General features: G+C 45.2%; 1 protein-coding gene across 1 annotated transcript; it reads right to left on the reverse strand.

Moving 5' to 3' along the window:
• Positions 1-3,683: 3,683 nt before the first annotated feature.
• RSAD2 (radical S-adenosyl methionine domain containing 2) lies at positions 3,684-16,302 on the reverse strand. The gene is made up of 6 exons (XM_081067863.1): positions 15,940-16,302; positions 13,064-13,225; positions 11,485-11,714; positions 8,865-9,014; positions 8,151-8,183; positions 3,684-6,518 (listed from the first exon to the last, which is right to left on the reverse strand). The coding sequence occupies exons 1-6, from the start codon at positions 16,286-16,288 to the stop codon at positions 6,354-6,356; spliced, it is 1,089 nt and encodes a 362-aa protein (XP_080923989.1). The 5' UTR covers positions 16,289-16,302; the 3' UTR covers positions 3,684-6,353.
• Between the last annotated feature and the right edge of the window lie 229 nt (positions 16,303-16,531).

Genomic DNA, 16,531 nt, shown 5'->3' on the forward strand with positions numbered 1-16,531 from the left:
AGCCACCTACAGACCAGGGCACTCTCTCCCGTGGCTCCCAGGAGTGATATGTTGATGGCTCACATCCTGGGGCTTGTCCTCCTCCAAAGGAAGCTGCCATGCCCACATTTACACCCCCTTTCTGGAGACAGCTGCTTCCAATAATTGGCTCCACTGCCTTAAATCATTTGGTCCAACCCTGAAGGCTCCCAGACCCAGTGTCCTCATACCTGAGGCTCTGCTGCAAACATGTGCCAGGTCCACTGCCCTCCCTGCCCCTCAGCCCCATGCTCCACAGGCATCATTCCATTGACTGAGTGCAACCTTAGAATAAAGAATACAGCCTCCTCCCCCCCAGGCTGCGTTCTCTGTGTGTGAAGAACTATGTCAACCCATCTCCCCTTTCTTTTCCTCTGCCATTTCATGTCTTTATATCAGGGGTGTCCAAACTGCAGCCCGCGGGCCAACTGCGGCCTGCAATCCGTTGTTAATTGGCCCACAGCAAATTCCAAAAATATATTTAGTTTACTTACAGGTGAGGCAATACGTACTTCACCTTGAGTGAGTGGCCCGGCTGTTTTTGTATTTTACCGCACATGGCCCTTGGTGAAAACCATTGACAAAAGTTTGGACTCCCCTGTTTTATATGAAGCTGGACCTGGTGGGATGTATTTCTGAAAAGAATCATCAAGAGCAGGCGCCACAGATGAAAAGGAACGAACAGATAACAACTAAACAAAACCTGGAGACATGGAGTCTGGTCACGGGCTGTTGGGAGGGAGGAGGGAACACCTGTGTCCCCAGCTTGGCTCTGATGTTGTTTTTCTCTTTGAGGAGCCCAGGTGAGGCCTCCCAAGTGTTACCGAGTGGTGATCTTGTTACCGAACCCAAGTTTGAGTGCCCAGTGCTTCAAAAGGCCGAAAACTCAAAGCATCAGAGTTTGGAGTAAGGAGAAGTTTATTGAAGCCACCAAGCCAGAGATGGGAGACCTAATAGTGTCTTACATCCACTTGGCTCGCTGGAGTCTGTTAAGGGGTCAGGGAACCACGTGTGTGGAAGCTCTGGCGGGACCAGTTTTAATGGGAGGCCCTCAGAACTTGGCCTATATGAGGAGGGCATCAGCACCAGATCTTCCTGGCCAACGATCCTTCATTTCTAAAAGGGTTACTGTGTTCAGGTTTCAGTCACGTCTTGGTCCTTCGGTTCCATGGGGGCACAGGGGCAGGGATTCTAGACTTCGATTCCGGGTGCCGCCGGAGGTCAAAGTTCTCATCTGCACAAGCATGACAGGTGGTTTTGGCCCACTCTCCCTGAAAAGCAACTCACCATCTTATTCAACAGAATAGAAGCATTTCCACCTGGTTCTGCGGTTACAGTCTCTGCCACCTGAAGGCCAACCAGCAGGAACTGCCTCCCTGCACACTACTGGCCAGCACCTTGGTCTTGGACTCCCAACCCCTAGAATAGTGAGTGAAAAATGTCTGGCTTTTAGGATCCCCCAATCTGTGGTATTTTGTGGGCACAGCCAGAGCTGACCAAAGTCAGTTCAATTCAAACAACACCTGAATGCCTGATATCTGTTAGGCTCCCTGAGAAAGTGACATCTGCGTTATGAGCTAAGGAGCAAGGAGGAATTCCTCATGAAAATACACAACTCCAGCTTTATGTACACATGGGTTTTCTGACACCCCAGTAATAACTGAGATGTGGAAAGGAATTCTCAGAAAGGTGGTTATAACCCAAACCCTAAGAAAGAACTGTTAGAGATCAGTCTATTCAGACGTGTAGCTAAGGGGAGTTCAGGGGAGATATTGTGATTTATAATGAGAAATGTATTGTCGTGCAGGGTGTCAGGCGGGGTCTCAGCTCCCACTCCCACATAAGAACGCAGGACATGGTGAGGCCAAAAAGGAACACTCATGGAGCCAAAAGTAGGGGAGTCATATCACTATATTCTCGCCGGTGGCATCCGCCTCTCTGCAATCCATTCTTGCCAGCCACCATCTTCTTGCTAGCCCCCATCTCTGCTAGCGTAGCCACGGCAGTTATATTAGTAGCCAATGGCTCACTGGTTACAGCTGACGGCCAACTAGACACAGCTGATGGCCAGTTGATGGCCATTTACTACCTGAGCCAGCACCTTTTTATGTGAGGCTGAGAGCCTGGAAACTGCTCTCTAGGGCTCTGTCCCCACATGGCTAAAGTGAATTCCCAGAACACAATATACACTCACTTTCGTAATCAAATACATAAACAACCCCAAAACCAAATCCACTGATTTTTTTTTAATTAACTGATTTTTTTAAGTGCCATTGACTCGCTTCTCATCTATCATGTTTCCCCGAAAATAAGACCTAACCGGAAAATAAGCCCTAGTGTGATTTTGCAGGATGACATCCCCTGAACATAAGCCCCAATGTGTCTTTTGGAGCAAAACTTAATAGAAGACCTGGTCTTATTTTGGGGGAAACATGGTTTTAGTGTGAATTGTTAAGAACTAACTGTTCTTATTAAAGTATAAGGATACTAACTGTCTTTAAAAACCTTCAGAAGGTGTGTGGAAAATAAAATTGAGTATGAACTGAATTCTATTAAAACATGCATGACTGGAAAGACAGGAAGTGAATCAGCAGTTACCTCTGGGTGATGCAATTAGGGGTAATTTTTATTTTCTTCATTTTGCTGTACTGTTTTTCAATCATACTCCAAATGTGTATTATTTTCAGAATCATGAACAAACTGTTGAAATCTTTGTGATCTTTCAAGATGTTAACGGCCTTTGAGTAGGATTTGTCATGTGGGTTTTCGGTGTAATTCCTCCCTTTTTCCCTGGCTGGGCTGGACATGCATCTCCAGGGGCACAGCATTGAGTTGAACACCCCAAATGTGGCTGTCAGGGTTCCAGCCACAATGATGGAGAACTTCTGATACCCCTGGAGTCTCTCATTGTCTTTAAGCCCCGGGATCTGACCCCTGCCCTGGGGGCTGGAGCCCAGAGTTGGCACATATTGGATGGGGAAAGTAGTGAGGCCACATCCTTCCTAAAAAAGTGAGTGCTTGTAACCAGAAGTCAAGTGCGGGGGTGTGTCAGAGAGCCCTGCATGTCTAAGGAGGACCATGGTGTTTGGAAGCCATGAAGTGAACATTGGAGCCAGGAGTTGGATCCCTAGGCTCAGATTGCTGGGGAAAGGGACAGCAAGGCCAGTAGGTGACAGGGAACATGTAGGCTGTTCATATGCTAGTTGAAGAGATGCAAGCCCCACTGGTTGTCCCTGAGGGGTTAGGGCTGAAAGGAGAGCTAGGAAACAGAGTACTGGGGCAAGATCTGCATCTCCTCGGGATTCTGATGCCTGATGCCTGCTCCTTGGACCCCTGACCAGGTCATACTCGGAAGGGTGGCGCTATGACCACTCATGTGGAAGGTTTTTGCTACGCCTGCTGTCTGTCTGTCTGCAAGAATTCACTCTTTCTGGCTTGACAAGGTCTTGGATGCTGGGTCCCCAAGATGCTGGCTTTCATTTTAGAAAACAAGAATATGTTCCCAATGGTTCGCCTTTACTCCACCTCGTAGCCAAGAGGGTTGTCTGAAATGTGCTTTTTAATTATGGATAAGTATGTTTATTTTGAAATTGTACTTGCCTTTAGCAATGACCGTTTGTAAAGCACGCAGTTACTTTAAACATTCACATTGACCCACACAGAGAGAAGGCAGTGTGCAAAACATACTTTAATATATTATAATGTCTGACAACCCATCAAACCAATACTTAAGAGCATCACATATACAGAAAAAAATATATACAGATATTCCCCCCAAAATTCAGACCTCCTATGTACACTCAAGAAAAAGCCTTAAAATCTTACAGCTTCATTTGTCTTTCTCGTATCATGGTTGATTGAACAGTCCTTTCAACAAGGGGGTAGCCCACACGATCAATTATTGCCTGATAGAGGCCTATTGCGACATTGTTAGGATCATGATTCTCTCTAGGGACCCAACGACTCTATTCCAAACTCCAGACAGGAATAGACAGGAGCCTACATTTCAGATGGTTCAGTCAAATGATCTCACTCATCTTTACGCTTATAAGAAAACAGGTACCTTTCATATCATTTATCACTAAATAATGGAGATGATTCGTACTTTTAAACCTAATATGCTGTTACTCATATCTGACGCACCTATGTTTCTTAAGACAAAATGCCAGTGACGTTGTTCCAGTGTAGACGTAAGCAATAATTAAAGGTGCCACAAAATATTTGCCCTTCACACTGAAATTGAGCTACCTCTATGAAATTATCCTTTGTTTTCCCTAAAAAAAGGAACACATGTCATAAAACTGAGGACTCACATTTAAAACTGAAAAAAAATAAAGCAAAATATTATAGAATCCAAATTTGAATTTTATGGCAATGCTAAAAGTCTTTGTTTCTCCCCTTGAAGAAAAATTAACATTTGAATATTTTAAACATTAAGGCTTTGCAAATTTTGATAGTGCATAAGGAAGGGAGATGATAGTACAAAAGGAACTGGATAATGTATAAAGGAACTGGATAACGTATTTAAAATACTGTAGCTTATTTCTTAAGTGCAGCTTTTTTTTTCCGTTTGTTTTGTTCTGTTTTATATTTCTCTTTGGGGAAAGAGAAATACAGTTTCCCTCAGCTTGAGAAAAATTCACTCTGACTCAGAGGACCTAGGCTTCCGATTTGGATTTTGTTTCAAATAATATTGACTGAGTATCTGCTGTATACGAGGCAATGTCTTCGATGATTTCACATTATGTGATCTTTCTATTATCGAATAATGTGAAAATCAGCAAAACACACTCGTGTTAAGTAAAACACCTGTTTTGTGTTTATCCTGATTAGGTTAGCAGGATCATAGGTCAGACACTATCAAAATCCACAGGGGGGAAAAAAACTTTCCAGTTCATTTTTCTCTTAAAAAGTAAAACTATAAATTTGAAAATCCATGACAACTCGATGGGACAAAAACACATTTTAGTTGACTTATAGTGACCTAAAAGTTGAAGTAGGACAATCTCTTCTGAGGAAAATAATCACAAAGAACAAACCTTTCAAAACCAGCCAGTTCTGAGCACCGATTATGGAGTTTCTGCCTGGTGGTGTAATGCAATCAGGCAACCTTTAAACGCCCCTTAGTGACGCACAGTGGAATGGCACCTGAATTAAAAGTTTTCTTGCTTGGGCAAAACATTTTCCATGATTTTGCTTTTTTTGAAACAATAACAGGAAATTATTATTTTGGAGGCAATGAGATACTATCTAGGTTACATAAACAAACTGCATGTGATTATTCCCAGAAGGAGAGGACTCTGTTCCCTGACCCAGTCTAAGTCACAATTTTCCTCCAGCACTTTCTTAGAGCTAGAAAAGAAAGGCACTGGATCTTGTCTTTCTGACCTAATTTGAAATAAGGTTATATCTTATTTCAAGTGAGTAGGAGTTAATTGAGAAAATTTGTATCGTGCCACGGCTTTATGTACATAAAATCCCAGTGCATTCTACACTCGTTAACACAGTTTTTCCTATAGGCTGGGTCCGGTGCTTTTCAGGAGCAGCTCATGGTAGTCCAGAGATATGGGGACAGCCATTCACTTAAATCAACTCGCGTCTTTCTGCTTCACGGACTCATATGGCTTGAATATAGAGGTTCACACAGCTGCCCAAACACTGACCCCCTTGTCGACTTCACCATGAAATGAAAAGCATATCTTGGTTTTGCTAAGAATCTTGGAAGAGAAAAGAGAGGGCGGGAGATAGCTAACATTCTCGGAATAGTCAGCGTGGACCAGGGGCCATGCCTGAGCGTCCATGCCTGGATTGTCCTCCTGGGTACTTACTGAAGACTGATAAGATTATCGTTTCTTACCCTTTGAAATACCTGTTGACTATTTCTGAACTTCTGGGGAGAAAGTCAAGGATTGCAATGGTATAAGGGCAGAAAAGGAAAGCGTTACAGGTAGAAATGTTCGGGACAGATATTTTGCAATTTTTTCAGATGTGAAAATTGGCATTTCGGTATTTAGCAGAAAATATTTGAGTATCATATGAACAAACTGGAAAAAATTACTTCAAAGTGGAAATACGGGGGTCATACTAAACAAGGCTCAAAGACCAGTACCAAGATAAACTAATTAACTAAAGTTAATGGATTTTGCATCATCTATGGAATTCGATTATCCAAGTTATGAGTTCGGTTACTGTAGAGAATCAGATGTCAAGTGCAACAGAAAATCAGCTTCAGGGCCCCTGAGAAGTGCCACCAAGAAGCCCGGCAGATGGTGGAGGCGGTGCGCTGAGTCTGAGTGAGAGTTCCACATGGGCCGCAGGCCGGTCCGCTGTGAGCCTTACCAGTCCAGCCTGAGGTCTGCCTTGCTCCACATATACTTTCCTCCTCGCTTCAGAAACATCTTTTCATCAAAGCCACTGAATTGTATAGCTGCTTCTACTCCAACATCCAGGATGGACTTGGAAGGTTCCTTCCGCCCGTTTGTACAGTTCAGGAAGCGCATCTAGATAGAAATTCATGACAGAAATTGGGGCATTTCTATACACTTTATCTTGTACAACTCAATTTTGAGGGTTCACCCAAAAAGATGGCTGAGATTGCAATCATCTCAGCACAGGTGTGCTGAGAGCTGTGGGCCAGATTCTCCACTGTGGATGCTGCGCTCCTTGGACCCCACTTCTACTCGGCCAGCTCACGGTAAGCCCCATAAACGCGTTACATCAATCAATTGTTTACATGCTGCACGTCCCTCCATTGTGTGTGTGTGTGGGGGGGAGTCATCAGGAAAGACTCTCAAAAAACGTTGACATCTAAATGATGCTTTGGAATGGTAAGCTGCGGGGAACAGCATGGTGTGTTTAGGAAACTGCAGGTCGCTGGTGTTGCTGGAGTGAAAGCTGTGCAGGCATGAATATATAAGTGTAAATAGTAATAAAAAGTTTCTTTAGAGGAAGGGAGAAGAATAAGAATGGAGATGCAGAGGCTGAGACACCAGATCGAGAAGAATCTGTAAGCCCAGCGAAGGCTCTTCGTCTTTATCCTTTAAGCATCCACCGTATAGGCAGGAACGAGGTCTTCACACGTCTATGACCCACCGTGGACCCTGAGCAGTTTGTAGGAGCACCAGGAGTATTTGTGGAATCAACACGTTCTTAAATTGCCAAAAGCAAATTGTGGCAACTCTGTGTTTGTTCCAACTGTGTGAAAGAAGACAGTTGGTGGAGAAAGGCTTGTCAAGACCTCCAGCCAATCGTGATGATTTGGCTTCCCAAAATGAATTCTGTTTGAATTCACCCCTCTACCTTCAACCCACCAACTGAACATTTGCATTGTCACCTTTATCCTTATGCCCCTGAAAAGAGCTCATAGTGACAAAAAAGAAATGGCTGTGAAGTGTCTTGGACTTACTTAAAATAGTAAAATACCAAAAGTCACAATAAGCATTTCTCAAAATAACACGTTCAATTTAAATACTGAAGCCATGGTTCTTGTTGGAGTTCATTTCTTAAAAACAGCTCTTTGAATGGAATTATTTGCTCTTTGCTAGAAGTTTATGAATCTAGACAAAAACAAGCAAACAAAAAAGAGAGAAGGGAAAGGGAGAAGTGATGTATTTTTCAGTGTTGAGAAGGGTAGCTTTTCCTTTTCCTTTGGAAGGCAGTTGGAATAAGGATAATGTAAGCAGCTTTTGAAGAGGAACCTCGTCTCACCAAAGTCAAGATTATCAGAGGGTTAGCTGACAGAATTGGAGGTATTAAAGGTATGTCAAGTGTAATATGACTTCCCTTTAAAGTGCCCTGTGTGCCCTGTCGCCAGAGAACCCCTAGCCCAAGATGGCCCCGCTTTGTGTCGTGTAAACTTCGATGTGACATCCATGGATCCCAGCCACATGGGAGAAACCATCATCTGGGGTTTAGTGCAGACAGGGACCGGGTCAGGGGGGTACCTGCCCTAGTGCCAAGGTCAGAGCTTGACACAGTGAAATCAGGGCTGCAACATATTCAGGCTAATCAGTGACAATCAACATACGAAATGCTGGCTGAGAAGAACAGTGTGGACTAAATGATTGCACTCATTGTAACTTGGGCTGAATTCATTTTAAGGGATAATTTTACAATTTATTAGAAATACTCACGTATTCGTCCAGGATAAGGTAGGAATCTTTCATCTGCAAAGGAGAGATTAAATACACATTTAGTTTTAAGTGTATTTTTTAATATGCACGCTCAACTCTGTCCTACAAAGTGTGTGTGTGTGTGTGTGTGTGTGTGTGTGTGTGTGTGTGTTATTCTGGCTTCAGTTCTTCTTAAACTGCTTGAGCCTCTGTGGGCATGCCCTTCAAGAGGTGAGTCATCCGCACCTAACACATCTCCAGGGGCATGTTTGTGTCCATTCAGATTGCAACAGATTCACACAGGCCCAGGCCGCCAGGGGCAGGGTCCAATGTGGCTCTGAAAGCTCCTCTGACAGAGGAATCTGCAGGGTACTGTCCCCATTGCCTCGAGCTGTGGGGGAGTCCTGTTCTTTATTATTCAATATCCCCAGTGGCTGTGTCCACCATGCACCTAATTTCCCCCTTTGTCTATGTATGTATTACATGAAGAGAGATCACCACTAATCTCACACCGCTCTCCTCGGTACCACTTTACCCACTGGTGGGTAGGGCACCACCTTGGGCTTCTTCAAAGCCCCAGCTGGGAGGTGCAGGGTGGACATTGGACCTCTGCCCTGAGGTCCCGTCCCCCGCGATGCACCCTCCGACTGGCACTGTGGAGCCCTTGGCAGGAAATTGTCCTCTTTGGGATTAATCTAACGGTGTGGGAAGAAAACAGCGTTTGCTGTATATAACCTTCTGGTTCGACTCTGGCACCAAACAGGACACCTCTTTGTGGCGCTCTAAGAAGCCTTCAAACTCTTCATCACTAATGATGAATCGTTCTGCTTCTCTCAGGGCATCTTCTCCAGAATTCTCGCCCTCAATTAGGAGGCACTGGAAGACCTGAAAAACAAGTGTAGTATTTGCTTTGCAAGGAGCTTTCCATCATTTTTTACCCCAAACCTCATTTTCCCCAGACCCGAGCTTCCTCTCGTAAGAAACGAGACTCCTTGAACTAAGGACCATTCTAGAAAGGCAGTGCTCTCTGAGGAAATGAGACCTCTCCCTGGAATGTAGGGAGTGCAAACATTCTTAAAATACAAAGTTTAAAAAACTGGTCTAGATGATATTTGATCTAGCCTTACAATCTATTTTTCAAGATTACGAAATAACAGACGTGTAGTGAAGGAACTATGAGCCATGCAAAAGCATCCATAAAAGAAACACATCATTTCAAATCCCAAACCAAAAAATAAATATTTTCAAAATGTCATTTCCTTTGATTTTTAATATATCCTTATTAAGGCCTTGAGAATGTATTGGTTTTCCAGTTAATACATAAGGACGGTCTTCCAAAGCCATTAATAGTCTTTTTCAACATTCTTTTAAGTAAATAGATGTGTGTGTGTGTGTGTGTGTGTGTGTGTGCAATGTGTTATTCTATCATAAGAAATACATTGTCTGCAAAGGAAAACTCAGTCCCAGGGACTTGTTCAAGGTAACGGTAGGTGGCAGCTGAGCAATGACAGAGCTGGTGCCGATCCAGGTCTGTAGGGTTTTCACGTAAGGGGGGGATTCTATGGAGCATTTGATTACATTCTAGCCAGCACAGAAGTGACTTTTAATGCCCTCAATTTAGCCTTCTTTGCTTGCTCTGTTCCCTGTCCAGTCGCCCGTCCTTCTGCGCTCCCCAATCCTGTGACATCTGCCTGCACTGCCCCGGTCACCTGGCGATTCTCCGATTTGCTTTCAATGCTGTCTCTCACGGTAGGCTGTGAGCATCTTGGGAGGGAAGCTCACTGACCTTTGTAGCCACATCACCCACGCCAGTCCAGGCACAGGACGAGGAGAGAACCCTGGCAGGGAGGGGAGCTTTCCACACAGGCTGGCATCCCAAGCTGACTTGAGTGTCAGATAGGTGATGACACACGTGGGAGATTTCCCTGCTGACTCTGGCTCCAGAATCCACCAGCTAGAATGTGGGGGCCTCTCGGGAGAAAGCTGAGTATAGGATGTTGAAAGAGAGCAGTGTGTTCGTGTGTGTGTGTGTGTGTGTGAGAGAGAGAGAGAGAGAGAGAGAGAGAGAGAAAGAGAGAGAGAGAGAGAGAGAGGGGGCGTTGGTGGGGGGGATCAGATGAGGGGGGCCAGGTGGAGCCCAATCTGTTGCTGCTTGAGCAAGCCAGCAGGTGACATGAATACGTGGTTGATGAATACCACAGGGCCTTTATCTCCCAGGAGTGCTCAGCCCTGGTGTAAGGCTGATGGAGGCTGCAAGCCCAGGGCCTCCCTGGAGGAGGCAGCCTGGAAAACCAGCTCCTGAACCACATGAGTGATTACACAAGAATAGGCACCTGATCCAGGGGCATCAAGTTACATCTGCATCAATTTGCAGCCTGCGGACACTAACGATCTGATGAGGAAACTGCATTCCGAACAGGTCGCAACTAAGCCTCTCCCTCTAAAAACGGCAGGATTTTGAAAAGGCAATTTCAGAGCGAATGAGGCAATGCTCACTAGATTAAATTCTCCGTCTTATCCTTAGTTGCATCTACTCTTTGTCCAGGCACAGAGTTTGGGTAGCTATATAAACAATCATTAGGGCAGCTTATCAAGGATATGTATTCATGAAAACCCCCCGTCCCCCGCTAATGTCTGCCCCACTCTCAACCCCCACCAGGGTGGGCATGGAGTAAGGTCCAAGAAGCTGTTTTTAAAACTGTTCCCAGAGTTGAATCTGAAAAGTAGCCGGGGTAGGAAACTTTAATTTATAATTATGTGCAAGTATCGGCTCTTTGTGGGTGCTATACAGGGCATTGGCTTGCATGTCTTTGAACTTCAGACACTTTAGTAGCTTAGAGTGGGGCCAGTCCTAAAGCACGAATCTTGGTGAATGAATTTTGCTACAACTGGAGGATGGCCTTGTCCTCAATATCTTTTAATAATTCTATGAAAAATGTATTCACAGAATTTATGAAAAACAAATAGCCATTTATAAATAATCCAAGAGTTTTTAGAAAGAAATCCAGCCTTATTCTAGTTCATAAATAAATATAGTTTGGCTTTCTGTAGGCATGGACTTCAGAACACCCCCCCACACTTAATGTATCTTCTGGCCTTTATCCTCACAATATTCCAGAAGGGAATCAGTTCCAGTTTTCAGGAGGGGAAACTGAGGCCAAGAGAATGTGAGTAATTTGAAGTTCAACAGAAGAAAGAAGGAGCCAGAGCTCGGCTTCCTGGCTGGAGCCATAGCTTCCAGAGTTCTCTGGACCCTTATCAGTTTTCACTTCACAGAAGCAGTTCTCTCCTGAACGTTTATTGGTTGTTGTTGTTTTTTTTTTTAATTACAAAAAAAGCAACACTGTGTACTTACCTTCCAGCGGACAGGGTTCAGTGCTTTAATGTGTTCCTTCATATCCTCTTCCACGTTGAATCGATTAATGACAGAATTTATCTTGAAGGCTACTTTATAATCGCGACACCACTTCCTCAGTTTTTGAAGATTTTCCACGTGGTTTATCTTTCCTTGACCACGGCCGATAAGAACATTAACTTGCTCATCAAAGCTGTCGCAGGAGATGGCAAGAATGTCCAAATATTCACCTGAGGGAAAACGACCATCTTTAATCATTTCCACCAAAGGACCAAGCCCTCTTGGCTGTTTATATCTCCTTATGATAAAACATAATTTGCCTGTACCTACACTTTAATTTTTTTAAAAAATGAACATTTTTCCTCCTAATCACAAAACTCACTGAAATGTGCATTGGTTCTTGTGTGAAATAATCTTGAAAAAACACATACAATAAGATGATGGAGACAGTTACACTAGCTCATTCTAAAACTCTGCACATGTATACGTGTGAGCATTTATCAATATATTTAAATGAAGTTTCTCATGAATTGTGCATCACATCAGGTGATTTCTGAGACAGGTGGCTACTTTGGATCTGTGAACATTTACTGATTTACTTCTTTACTCATTCCGTAAATAAAATTGCTCTGTAGGAGAGCCACACTCTTTGACTTCTGCTTGACATCTTTTATGTATTTGATTCATCATCTAAATATTTATAGAGATCTGACCATATGGCAAGCACAACCGTGTTAGATGCATAGGAAAACAGGATAATGGGAGTTTGATGGAGGACCCAGAAAACGTACGGCCCCTCCCTGTCACACAGCGTATTAGGAGCTGTGGTAGTGGCTTGTTGAGCCCAGAAAATGCTGGGGAGACTTATCTTTGTTTTGGTCTCTCTCCCATCACTTTCTGTAATATTGCTTTCTCCTCTACGTTTCTTATTACTCCTGTAATTCCCTCCTAAGAGTGACTAAGAGTGACGCTGTACTCTTAGCACAGGTGTTCTTTACAACCCAGTCGTTCATTGCCAGGTTCTTGCAGCTGACCAGGTTTGAGTTTTCCTAGGTTTCTTGGCTATGCAGAATTGACTACAAGGTCAATTCTTAAACTTGCTCTCAAATTACAGAAACCAGAGTTTCCAAAAACAGTGAGAAGAACCGCGGTCCAATCGCTTACTTCCTATCAAACCAACAAAAAACGGTTATTTCTGTATGTATTTTAAAAAATCACATGATAGCAAATGAACAATAAGGTCAGGGCTTGCACAACTGTAAGCTGTGCTCTTGTTCCCCCCAGGTGACTAAGCTACAGCCTCAGCCCCTACTACTCACCCCACTGAAACATGCAGAGGAGTCATGCTTACTCATGTTTTCTGTTATCTGTCTGGCCACGTTTGTTTACCAAGAGCCCTACACAACTGAAATGCCATTAACTCCAAGCACAGTTTGAAAAGAGATTACAATAAGGGTGTGTAGTTTTTCTCCGTCCCGGTGCCCCGCACACCTGGCCCAAGGCCCAGGACGGAAGCAAATACAGCAACAACTATCTTAGCAGGACAAGCGCGGTGTCACGACGACACAGTGCAGCGTACCATAACTCTTGAACCACTGCTCCCGGATCAGGCTACCATTGCTGACAATGCTCACGCTGGGCAGAGCGAGGTCCTCTTTGCAAAACTTCACCAGCTTGCCCAGGTAGTCGCCCCGCTGGTGAATGAAAGGCTCTCCGCCCGAAAAGTTTATCTTCTCCATACCTGGGAGAAGGGAGATAGACATGTTTCCTTCTAGTTTTCCATTTCACAAACATCCATTATTATTGCAATGGCCAAAGTCCTATTTTCTCTATGTAACAGAAATGAAATAAAACTTCTCATTATCCTTGCCTTCTCTAACCCCAGTTCCCTGTCAACCCCACTTTATGGGAATACCATGTATGTCATCCAGGGTCCCCCAGAATAAAAACATCGCCTGAAGTTGTTTTTTTCCCCTATTTTAAAATACATGCACTGTAACGTAGATAATTAGTTACACAGATGACAGATTTGCTTAGAAACCCAAGGGTACAAAGAGGCAACCACCCTGAGACTTGTGAAGCAAAAAATGAAAGCACTTCCCCTTCAATCTAGAACAATTCAGAATGGTTATTCTTGGGCCACTCAGCACTGGCACATCATTTTACATGGATTTGGGACTTTTCTTTCCCCTTTACGTGCCCTGGATGCCTCTTGTCCTGGAATACTGGACCTACTTTCCTTTGGTTTACTCCCTTATTTTGGAAAATTCTTTTTGGCGTTTGTTGAAAAAATGTAAACTGTGAATTAAAGTGAGGGATTGTATGTTTTCAAATAGATTTGTAATCAGTTGTTTGGCCACATACAATGTTCTGGGTGAAATCACTTTGCACTCTCAATTTTAGGGGCTTGCCTATTGTTTCCTAGGTTTTAATATTCTTGTTGGGAAGTCTGATAACACTCTCATAAACAATCCTTTTTAAGTGTATGGCTTTTTCACTTCCAGAAGCTTTCTTTCTAGTGTTCTGAAATGTCAGATGATGTGCTTAGTGGAATCTGTCTCTATTCACTGTTGGGAGCACTCTGAAGGCCCTCAATCTAAAAACACAGCCCTTTTATTTTGGGGATTTTTCTGATGCAGTTCCCACCTCTTCTCAAATTTAATTTTTTTCTCTTTCTGGAAATTCTATCACAGGCCTCACCTGACCAAGGTGGGGAAAGCAGCGTATCTGCCTTTCCCGGCCTCACACCTTACTTCTCACTCACGGCCTGGCTCCCATTCCCGAAACTTCCTGCATTCCACAGGGCAGGCTGGAGAGCCTCTAGCAGCCATTCCCCCAGCAGACATGTGCTGAAACCACCCAGGTGCCCCCGGTCCATTACAGCAATTATGGTCATTTCTTACAGGTTGATTCCCCTTCTTTTAATGATTTTCCTGTAATTTTGGTGGAGTGGAGGAAAGAGTAGAGGGAATGGAGACACACATACCATGAGGAACTCGAAGACCTGGAATATTTTGAAATTCAGATTTTTATACAGCGATAGTGTCACATGGGAGTTCGTTTTGAATTTGATTCATTTCCACTCAGCTCACGGAGTCTTTGTTAGATGCTCTCTGCACTAGTGGCCACATCGTTAGCAGAGATTGGGGGGACCGGCATTCCAGGAAGAGAGAACAGACGAGTACAAGCTGATGATGCAGGTGTTGGGGTGAGTGGGTGTAATGCGATGTGGCCACCACACAGGGGGCATCGGGCCTTGGGGTGGGGGACGCGGATGGTAATGCTGAGCTTGCCAAGTCGGTGCTCATACGTGTGGGGTGTGAAGCCACGCAAGAGAGTTGGGTGGGGCAGTTAAAGCATCAAAACAGACTTTAGCAGAGACAAGGACATGAAATGCAGCAGTCCTGGTGAGAAATGGGGAGGCCCTCAGAGAGACCCCCCGGGAACTTGGAATGGCGAGGCACGTCTGCGCTTAGATCAGCTGTGCAGGACTGAGCGAGCGTAACAGGGAGAAAAGAAGTCAGATCCAATCACACGCGAACTGTGTGATTTTAGGACATAAAGCACAAAATTGGGAAAACCCGTCTGTGTGGTACAAGCTAGGGGTAACTCTTGGGGGGGGGGGGCGTGGAAGGGCATAGCTGGAAGGAAGCACGCTCTTTGGTCACTATGATATCTTCTTCCTGGATCTGCGGCTATTTATTAGGATGTGGTCACTTTGTGAAATTCACCCAGATGTGCCCTCAAGATGTGGGTGGCTTTGTGCACGCATCTTCTGCTTCTGTAAAAAAGTCAAGCCAGTTGTGGGGGGGGGGGATGGGTGATATTGCTGAGATTGCTAGCTGAGGAGGTGCTCTGGGAAAGAAAGACGGGAGGAAGGGCAGAGTTGGAGGGCGAGATAACGCCGTTGAGTTGGAGATAATGCGTTCTGTCTGAGGTGCCTCCGCGTTACTAGTGGTGAGTTCAGCGAGCAACTCCTGAGAGCAACGTCACTGCATCGTTTGAGTTGTACAGAGTTTCTTTAACGTTCCTTATTAAGAGCCCATACACATTCCAAAATGAAAGACTCAAGTACTGCATGTCTTAAGTCCAAGTGTTTTTCAACTTTCCTCGTTCACCATTCCTGGAAAATTCTGGTCCATCAAGCTTTGGACAGACTCAGTACCACCACCTGCCCACCTGCCTTGTCAGAATGCTGGGCAGACTGGGAGCCAGGCAGAAGGGGCAGGGCTGGGTTTGCTCCACTCACCCACCCACCAGCCAGCTCTGGGGTTTAGGGAGTCGTAGGTACTGCTCCCCAAACTCACCTAACCTTCTCTTCCCAGAGGGCACCCTCACCTGGTGATGGGAAACGCCTAGACTTCTGGAGAAACTCTCCAGCCTGCGCGTGCCCCCAAAGCCCTGTCCCCCAGCCTGCGGCTGATCACCTGGTTTCTTACAGAACTGGGGACTCACCGGCATCCTTGAGCATCAGCAACCCCTTTTTGGCCTCCTCGAGGGGCAGCACGAAGGACGTCTTGGCCGTGTGGAAGCAGAAGCCACACTTGTAGTTGCACTGGCGGGTGAAGTGGTAGTTGACGCTGGTGGGGATGAGGGACTGATCCTCGCTGCCCTCCTCCTCGTTTCTGGTCCCCTCGGGTTCTTTCTTGTCCTTCAGCGTCTGTGCCCCATCAGTCCCTGGCAGCCAGAGTGTTGCCCTGAGCCAGAGGAGCAGGGGGACCAGGCTGCCCCACAGAGAGCTCAGCTGCTTCCTGCAGGTGCTGAGCACCTTTCCAGCGAAAGCCAGGGGCACGAGTAGCCACATGGTGCCAGGTGCCTGCGACTGCCCCTCAGCTCGGGGACTCGCCTTATATGTGCCTGAGCAACCCGTCACACGGGACAACAGACACACCTCCTTTGACTGAAGCCTCAGCTGAGTTTAAGTTTCAGTTATTCTCTTCATGAAAATGAAAGTTGGAGCCTGGCCAAGACCGAAGGCTCAGACACAGGGCAACCGCGGCGTTTCTCTGCCTCGCTGCTCGCCTGTTTATTGGCTTTCTAACCGGGC

This window comes from Rhinolophus hipposideros, assembly GCF_964194185.1.
Source record: "Rhinolophus hipposideros genome assembly, chromosome: 12".
Classification (NCBI taxonomy): domain Eukaryota; kingdom Metazoa; phylum Chordata; class Mammalia; order Chiroptera; family Rhinolophidae; genus Rhinolophus; species Rhinolophus hipposideros.